General features: G+C 40.5%; 1 protein-coding gene across 1 annotated transcript in view; it reads right to left on the minus strand.

Moving 5' to 3' along the window:
- Positions 1-9,990, minus strand: part of parp8 (poly (ADP-ribose) polymerase family, member 8) — a 51,050-nt gene extending 41,060 nt beyond the window's left edge. The window contains exons 1-2 of the mRNA XM_061259570.1: positions 9,354-9,990; positions 8,605-8,659 (exon numbers count right to left, since the gene is read on the minus strand). Coding sequence (XP_061115554.1) covers positions 8,605-8,659; positions 9,354-9,444 — 146 coding nt within the window. The 5' untranslated portion in view covers positions 9,445-9,990. The remainder of the gene's footprint in view (positions 1-8,604; positions 8,660-9,353) is intronic.
- Positions 9,991-10,275: the final 285 nt, after the last annotated feature.

The following is a 10,275-nucleotide window of genomic DNA, read 5'->3' on the forward strand; positions in this document are numbered from 1 at the left end:
GTTCTTTGTTCAACCCAGCAATGCTCGGATTTTCCTATCACAAAAGTGTACCTACTGCTTAGTTTGCCTATAAGCTAACTAGTATCTAGCAGCGTAGAAGCCTGTGTTGAAAAGCCCCAGAGTCAGCGGCAGCAGCAGGACCAGCCAGGCAGTGCGTGTCCAGCCTTCAAACCCAGCACAGCGGATTTCATCTGCGGTAATCCTGACCTGACCTCCCGCAGCAACAACAAATCAATTCCACATCATTACCGGACGGGAACGCCATGGAAACGCGCAAGGCTGCGAGGGTTTTCCGCCTCCAGCCTCTCTGTCACACAGCCCACCTGTTCAGGGAGGCACCGTCACCATGTTCGCTTAAAGGGGCCGGACGCCCTGCGCAACGTAATCCGGCCGGGTAATCCGGATGTGTGCTGACGGCTTGGCCTTTTGACACTGCAAACCTTCTGAATTCTCCAGACCTCCAGGGGTCAGAAAGTAAAAGTCCTGCCATGTGTTCTAGCTGCCTGAATTCACTAATTACCTCTTGGCTGTAGTAGCAAATCCAGGTGATTGGAACAAAATACTGGGGAGGACTTTTACTTTCTGATTCTGGATTTTTACACCTCTGGAAATTTGTGCACTAAGAGCTGGTAACACTGCATCTTGATTGAAGTGGTGGCTTTAATGTCAGAGGCCCAATACTAGCCATATATGAAATGTTTCTCATGTTCACTGCTATGTAATTCTGAATTAAACAGTACTTTCTGCCGTGTGAGTGTGTGTGTGTGTGTGTGTGCGTGCTCAAGTGAGCAGTGCTGATTAAACAGGCACCAGCTGTGGACAGCGGAAATTATGTGCTTAGCAGGGTCAAAAAAAAAGAAGAGAACCACGGCATTCATTTCAATTCACTGACCTGACGTTCGACGGAACAAAACTTGCAATGTCCAACTTATACAGTACACATCACAGCTTAAGCGTAATGTTCTGATTAGCAATTTTTTTCATATAACATCTTTAAAGTTTATTATTCATTTAACTGTGGTGTGCTGCCGCACAATTAAAAACATTTTCAAGACATCTACTCAACACCTGGTGAAATATCCAGAGTACCTAAGCATAAATTCTAAAATCTGAATAACATAAAATGAAAACCTCTCAGATACTCTCGAAGGCAATCTTCACCTACACTTGCCTGAATTTCTGTAGAACTCTAATCAGGAAGTGAGTTGTTTCCGTGTCACATACCACAATGACAACTCGACATGAGAAAAAAAAAACAACAACTGTGACTTCTCTTTCTGCTCGTAAAGCTCAGCGTCTCCATTCACGCAACTGGGTTAAATTCAAGGGGGATTATAATAACGCACCGAGCTGTCAACAGGCTTGTTTCTGATTCACAAATCATATCCTTCGGTTCTTAAAACCCTGATGTGCTTTGGCTTTCAAGATGTATTCCAAGAATAACATGTGTTTATGCAAATTCATAGGGTGACAAAGTATATCACTTTCTTTTCTGATACAGCTGCCAACAAAGTTTCTGCCTTTTCAGATCAGCTGTGAGGCTTGGCTGATGGGGACAAAAATGACTTTATTACAACTTTCAAAAGAAATAAACAGCACCGGTAGTTACACACTGACTCACTCCCTAGATCTATTCCTCTCTGAAATCATTTACTTGTTAGTTGTGCTTGCTTCGAAAGGAAATGGCTTGTCTTGTTTTGAGGTTTCTTGCTTGAAAGGTTATTATCAGGGAACTATGTAGCCATGCAACTGTTGAGCAAGGCCCTTAACCCTGCATTTCTCCAGAAGGGATTGTCCCTCAGTCTAATTGACTGAAAGTCGGTTTGGATATAAGTGTCAGCTACATAACTATCCATCCATCCATCCATTATCTGAACCCGCTTATCCTGATCAGGGTCGCAGGGGAGCTGGAGCCTATCCCAGCACACATTGGGCGAAAGGCAGGAATACACCCTGGACAGGTCGCCAGTCTATCTCAGGGCACACACACCATTCACTCACACACTCATACCTACGGGCAATTTAGACTCTCCAATCAGCCTAACGTGCATGTCTTTGGACTGTGGGAGGAAACCGGAGTACCCGGAGGAAACCCACGCAGACACGGGGAGAACATGCAAACTCCGCACAGAGAGGCCCCGGCCGACGGGGATTCGAACCCAGGACCTCCTTGCTGTGAGGCGGTGCTACCCACTGCACCATCCGTGCCGCCCGCTACATAACTAACTATCATTATTATTATTAAAGTTAATAAAATGACAGCTTGTTGCTTGGATGTGCTTGTAGCATTAGTTGTTGTGCTCAGGCATACAACCCATTCAATTCCATTCAGAACAGAAATTGCATATTCAAATACATGCAATAGGCAAATTAACCTGCTTTAAACAAATCGCTATATGTAGTACCTACGTTTCCACCCATGAAATACAGGTGGCAAATTAAATGCTTGTCTTTTCGTATTTTCATAATTTCTGGTCCTTTACTCTGCCTCACAGCAAGGCTTGGTGTGGGCTTGCTTTTCTTTCATGCTTTAAGACAATTTTCTGCATTTCCTGGCTAAAGGAACCAAGGTGCTGACAACTTCATTTGCAAAAAGCAGGGCGGGAAAAGGTACATTACAGACGTCAGAGTGAGACCGAGATAGATACTACCTTTCCCTTTTTCACAAACAGAAACTCTGTCTCAGCCAAGCTGGCATGCTCACGCTCAGTCCCGATCGCTCTGTGTGCAGAAAGGAGCTAGTGTTTGGGCTGCTTCTCCTTTCCATTTCCTGTTTACCTTTAAAAAGGTACAACTGCCTTCATGGCCTAAATACAAAAACGTCTTGCAGGTTCTTCGTTTGCTGAAACTGATTAAATATCACAGGAAGTGACAGAAGCATACGATCGTATTGATATCTCACTGATCTGCAACAGGTGGTCTTGTGTGTTCCTGGTGAAGTATGTCTTTTTACTGAGAAAACAAGCCAACCTTAACGCCACCGTTTGAGGATTGCCAAAAACACACAGAGCCAAACTTCTTGCAAGCAGGTCTGGTTCTTTTCTGCTAGGATATTGCCCACTAGCAGTCAGTCAATATGATACCTTTAACTGAAAATGAGGCGCAACAATACCTTTGTCTTAGCCATGGTCTCTTTGATTCTTCTGGGTGAAAACAATGCAGAGGGACAAACACAAAGCAGAGTCCCTGTCTGAAGTGTAAAATCTATCGTTTTTATTTACCCCAGCTACTCCTGTCCCTGTTCAAGGATACTGAAGTCGTCCAAGTGTATCAACGAAGCAGAATCATTGGTAATGAATTCCTTCTAATCCCGCTGTATGTGCCAGGCTAATAGCTCAACAAAGCCCGATCAACAATGCTACTGTCTCTGACAAAGTCTCAAGGCAATACAGTATACGCTTTTGGGACACTTTTCACAAATACGCTCTTTTGTAGGAAACCATAAGAGCGCTTGCTTCGCTGAGTTGTCCTCAGAACAAGAAAGGACTTTATTGGCTGAATGCTCCGAGGCAATCCGTAATGCTGCCTCTGTTTTCCGTAATGACTTCCCGGCGTGCCGGAGTGGTGGTTTCCCTTCTGTGCGGTGGCTGATCACGGCACTGAGAGATTCGGAAATAACACAAATTGACGCCATGTTTCAAGCACTACTTTGCTTGTATACGGAAAGAAAATACAGCCTGAAGTCAGCACATCACCGTCCCATTCAATTTATTCTTTACAACCTGCACATGAACCATTTTTGTACAGAGGCGAATTTGATGATTCATCTAACAAACAGTACTCTCGGGGTAGGGAAAATGTAATGTTTGGCAGTTGCATAGGTTTGATATCGATGCTAGCTGTCAAACATGTCAAATGTCAGATTTACCACAGCTGTCACACAGATTATGAGATAGTCTTTTTTTTTATGTCATAGACATAATCAATAACACAAAGTGTAATAAATACATACATTCCCTGATAAAATGTCGACATGTAAGGAGAGTAAAGTCACTAAAAGTGACAGAAAGAAAGAGTCTAGAACCGATATAACGAACAGAACTGAAGTAGCTGGGTATCTCAGCAAGCCACAACACAACTTTCTGTGAGAACCATCCACAGTAATAACAGTAGCTATTTGTGAAAAAATATTAGCTTGAAGTTATTGTTTTCTTGACAAGTGAAATGTTATTACCCAATATTTATGTCTTATTCAGCAGAAAAACTAAAAGAAATACGATTTTAAGTCTCATATAAGTACTAAAATACTTTTTTAGATTTACTTATTTTTTAGTTTTTTTGTAATGTGATATATGTATTGTAAAATGATTTACTCTGACTTGATTTCTATAGCATCACTGTGCAATACAGTCAAACTTTGTGATTTGTAAAATTTAATAGGCCATACATTCTTCATCTTTCCTATAATAAGTAGTATCCACATTAAAAAACCGTCATGCAGCTAACTAATAGCCAACAGCTAACTACGTGAGATAATCTTTAAAACATATCCATGGTTTTGTTGTTTACATATTGTTGTTAGTTCCATATACACCCAGTGCACTTTATTAGATAGTTATCATACTTATTTTTTAGACATATTAAGTCTTCGGCTGCTGTAGCCTATCCACTTTCAGGTTTGTTGCAGTGGAATATAGTTGGACTTCGAGGTGAGACAGAACTATTGACTTTTTCACGTCTATTTCTCGACATTTACCAGTAGACTAGCAGCCAGTTAGAGTAGGCAAATTCAAATGAGTACATTTCTCTGGCATTGTAAGGATTATCAGGCTTCTTCCAGCCACGAACAAGACGAACAAGCCGAACAAGCAGACCAACTCCCCCATCTTCCTCACTCCACACACCGCTTCCTCCACCCCCGCTCGATATTGCGAAAACCTCTAAACACCGAGTGACTGGGTAGGATCCAGTGGCTCTTTGACATAATATGCTTGTCAATGAATAGGCTACATTATAAATCATTCACAAAGACCCATTCATATAAACACACCTGCATGTATACTGTTCACGTGTATTTATTTATATATTTTATTTAAAAAAAACAACTATTATAACGTGCTATTTTATACGTTATTTTTGTAATATGCTGTATAGGCAATTTTAAATGGTAAGTCATTGTGTTATTCTGAGGGATGTTTTGCAGAATATGCAGGAGCAGAGGGTTAAACGTGGTCCATCTATATGGCTCATCTCAAAGTTCTGCAAACTTCTGCAAGTAAAAATTTATGTCAAAAACCCCCCCGGCCCAATACAGCCAGCACTTAACACTTAACACCTTGAAGAATTTTTTAGTATATAACGGTACAAGACTAAGATTTGGAATGTGTATCAATACAGTGTGTTTCCTTGTTGCACTAAGAGACAGAAGGGGAATAATCAGCTTCACAGTGCATTCTGGGTATTGGAGTCAAACAGAAACAGGCATCCAATAGCCACCAGCATGTATTTGACAACTAATATGCTGACCAGGAAAAACAAAAAACAAATAAAAACATCCATCCACAGTCTAACCCTGCTTATACCTTGTCAGGGTTGTGTAGGGGCCGGAGCCTATCCCAGCATGCACTGGGCAAAAGGCAGGAATACACCCTGGACAGGTTACCAATCCATCTCAGGGCACACACACTTAGTCCTGCATGTCTTTGGACTGTGGGAGGAAACCGGAGTACCCAGAGGAAACCCACACAGACACGAGGAGAACGAAAAACTCCACCTAAAATCTTATTGTGAGGCACCAGTGCTACCCACTGCACCACTGTGCTGCCATAAAAACAACAACCAAAAATTGTCAATTTTTAAGGAAATCTAGAACCATCCCTTGAAACCCTTCCAAAAAGTGACAGTGTTTTGACATTGCATTTTCATTAACCTCTCTTCAATAAGTCAGAGAACACAGGCAACAATCAGGAAATGCAAATTTTCACATGACATGCCAAAACAAACTTTTTTGAAATACTGGTATTAAAATTTGTCATATGCAATTACTGTTGCACTGAAAGAGGAAGAATTAACACCTGCCCGTGATATAATTTGCTATTTACCTGATGCTTTCATACAAAGGGACTTACAGTTCATTAGACTAAGCAATCCCCCCTGGAACAATGTGGGGTTAAGGGCCTTGCTCAAGGCCCCAACAGCTGTGTGCATCTCATCATGGCTACACCAGGGCTTGAACCACCAACCTTCCAGGTCCCAGTCATGTAGCATAGTCACTAGGCTACATGCTGCCCCAGAAATATACAGGCTGATATTTCTGAAATAAAACAAACTATATCACAGGACCGGAGAAAAGACCCAAATGGAAACTCAGAGAGCAAACAGACGTTAGCCAGCATAGCATCCACCGCTGCTTTCTCACATTCATGATTAATGTCTGTATATTAAGCCTTGGTCCTCAGGCACTGAACTCTTGCACACAATTCAACAAGGCCAAAGGCAGCCCAGAGAGAACCGATCAGGATAAAAATGAATGTTTTCGTAGGCCTTCTACACAGGTCCAAACACACCACTCTCTGTCTCTCTCGCTCTCTCTCTCTCTCTCTCTCTCTCTCTCTCTCTCTCTCTCTCTTCATTGCTCAGTGTTATGATATCTTTGCACATCTCTGCCAGACCACAATCAAACTCCTCATTTTCCACTGGCGAGAAAAATTTGAGTCTCCATGTGAAAGGCCACCCAGCCGATATCCTATTACCAGGTTGGATATTACATGCATTGTGCACTAGCCAATAAACAAGCAGCACAGGACATATGATATCACCAGTACACAAACAGTGGAAGAACTGTCTTCCTACGACAGTTACAGTAAAGAGATAGGAAATGGAAACAACTTGGTAAAGCAATGAAGACCATGTCTGGACTAAATGTTCTACTTAAGACAACGAAGAAGAAAAAACAAGGCATTGTGACTTTATGTACATAAATCTTGTTAGGACTGTATTTTTGTACACTGTTATACTGTATACTGCACTAGGTTAAATGCTTTCTCAAACAGCTCATTTTAAATGAGCATTTTTTCCATGACATCTGCATGAGTGTAAAAGAGAATGTCTTTTAGTGTGCTAATTTGTGGCACAACGGGCGTTTTTAGACTGCGATAACCACATAGCCCCAAGCATTATGAAAACCCATCTACTGTAAAGAATCATTCAATACGACTGGCTTAAGGCTGACGGGCCTTCATTCTATTTGTTTTACCAACATGAACACTGCGGTTTGGTCGTATAATTAAAAACCAGGCCTGCCCACGGAGTTAATGACTTATTAAATATGAAACTTAGTGTTAAGAAAGCACTGGCTAATCACCCAGCCCCCCCATCCTTTTTTCTTAAAGTAAAAGTGAGCATTGGATGCCTCAGTAATGTTCACCGCATAGGCACAAAAGACTAATAGCATCAAGTTGCAGAAAATGATCTGGCACTCAAGAATCAAGGTGAAGACTCCAGAGATGCCAAGGTAGAAAGAAATGCTGGATCTAGCCACATGAGAACTACTGTGCTAAACCAGAGAATAAAACACTGTGGACAGACGCAAGAAACTCAGCGTTTCCTCAATGTTTTTAGATTCATTTCCCACTATGTGTGGCCTGCATATATGCACAACAGCAAGCCCACATTCAACCTTCTATTCATTGGAAAGGAACCACATACTATAGTCTTACTTGTTCAGTGTGAAATCAACTCTATAAGTCCATTATGGCCAGAGGGGACTCATCTTACTGCATATAGTAGATTCAGGTTTTAGGCTCTACAGCAATAAAGTTTGTTTTAATATCCCTCCCCTAAACATACCCATTGAAAAAAAAAAAAAAAAAAAGGATCTTCATGGCAAAATGTAATTATAATAATAATAATAATACATTAAGCCTGACTATAAAGAAACACCTACAGAGTATTTCCTGTCAGACTCAGTTGCACAAAACAGACTTACTTGTGCAATCACACTGTACAATTACAAAATTACAAGTGTAAACATGACGCTGAGATACTTATTTGTTCTGTATCGACAGATTCGGAACATTTAGGAGTAGAGGACTGGGAATGAGTTCATTTCTGGGAAATCCCAGGTGACAGCAGCAGCATAGTAAGTAGTAGCACTTATGCACTCTAGGCCCAAATCCTGGAACCATCATAGAATAACTGCCCCATTCTGATCTCCAAGCTGAAAGATGACCTAAAACACACTATTTCCTCACACAAAATAGGCCTGACTGTATTAGAACCAATAACACTTAAACAAGAGGCTACTACATTGGAGAACATGTTAAACCATCTTTAATATATTGCTTTGGCGATGCATCATTTTACACTCGTTTATATCGATAATCAAAGTAGACAATGATCAATCAAACTTGATCTGATGACGTAAGACATGTCTAACAGTTAACAAGCTGCCATTTCAAATAATTTTATTAAACAACGACAAACTCCCCCTGCATCCACATACCTAAGCCAATTGATGTTGAATAGTATTTGGGGAAACAACTGCTGCGATAAATTCAATTAAGTTAGAGGCCCAAATATTAATTTCAATAATAGCAACCATCACTTATGTATTATGTATTTTGATGGAACAGTATTTTGATGGTAAATTAAGAAAATAAGTACCTTTTAGATCCCTTGGAATAAGTGAACGTGAACGTGGCGTCTGTGTATCGGAAATCTGAAATTAGAGGGGAAAATGACCCGTAAAAACAGGGATTCACACTACAATGAATATAATGTAACATTGGAAACACCACAATCTCAAGAAAAGTCCCCTTTCAACAAGTGCAGTTTCCATGGTAACATCAGAAGGGGGTTTCCATTGACAATGGATGAAAGGGAGAGAGATTGATAGTTAATAAATATTTTCGGGATCCGTTCTGCGTGTGGGAAAACTGTTGGTCATTTGCAATCGTTATCTTTAGATAACAGGTTTTTTTTCGTTGCTCCAGCTAACCTGAGTGTTATATGTTTGGCATGTATAGCACAACCTATCGTCATGACTAGCATAATAATGTTTTATCATAATTTAGTGTACTGGATCAAACAATTTCCATACCAATAAAATCAATAAACTTACAAGGAGTGCAGTTGTTTGTTGTAAATGATCTTATCAGGGACGAAACCACCGCAAATCAATCAATCAATAGCATATTATTGCCTCATCGATTATTTCAATACATTATTCAAACATTTCGTTTAGTGGTATGGTATCAGCAGAGCATAAGTGCACATAACTCATATTGTGTGCATTTGTGCGTGTATTTCTATCCATAATAAATGTGCAAGAGTGCATAAAGAATTAGGCAGTATTTTGCTAACGGCTAAGCAGAAACCTAGCTAGGAAATACCAGTGGAGTGGGGAAACTCACCAGAAAACAGGCAGTCCTTTTCTGCCTTGCACCTTTGAATTACGATGTCGACGTCTTTTTGTATTCTCTCTTGCCTTGAACACATCCCCATGAAATAAAACCCCCTGGAATGCCTTGCTTTATTATTTACTGCAAAAAATAAATTGATCTTTCAGGAATTATATATCCCACAGCCTGAAATTCGAAAATGAGCTTTGCTGACTGTGGCTGGTCGTGAAATCCCAGGTGTATCAGACGCACCGTGCTGCTTCAGCCTCTATATCATCACTGATAACAATAGATTGAAATTAAAAAAACCTCCAAGACTCGACCGCTCCGCAGCGCGATGTATTTCACATAGATAGCTCTTTCAAACCGAAAGCCCGATCTCCGCTCCACATCGCTCAGCTGAATGCAACAATGGCGATTTCGAAATCTACAGCAATAGCTATTGCTAGTCTTAAAGCGAAATCAACATCGCTTTCTGCCCGTTACTGGAGCTCGATTAGAAACCACAGTCTCAAGACTCTAGTGCTGTGAATCATGCACTGAACTCAGCAGACCACATTTCATTTGCAGTTGGGTGATGTCATGAGCGTGACTTCTTTCACTTATAGGCTACAGCTATCTCACTACATTTGCTGCGCTAAAATGCAAGGATTCCATTAGACCTCTCTGTATTCTGCGTATGTAATCGTTACCTATAAACAACAAGTAATTCTCGAGCCTGATTGGTTGACAATGGTGAAAATATTTACGTAATACATTGAAAAATACTTATTTACAGTGTGAATCAATGGAAAAACGTTTCAAAATGTAGGTTATGAAAACTACAGAATTATTGTCTGCAAATTAAATGTTTTCATTGATTGATTTCGGAGATCCAAATTAACTTTTACCCAACTTTTTACCCCATCCATAAAATTCTGTTAGTTTTCAAGAA

The sequence above is a fragment of the Conger conger genome, chromosome 11 (assembly GCF_963514075.1).
Source record: "Conger conger chromosome 11, fConCon1.1, whole genome shotgun sequence".
Lineage (NCBI taxonomy): Eukaryota > Metazoa > Chordata > Actinopteri > Anguilliformes > Congridae > Conger > Conger conger.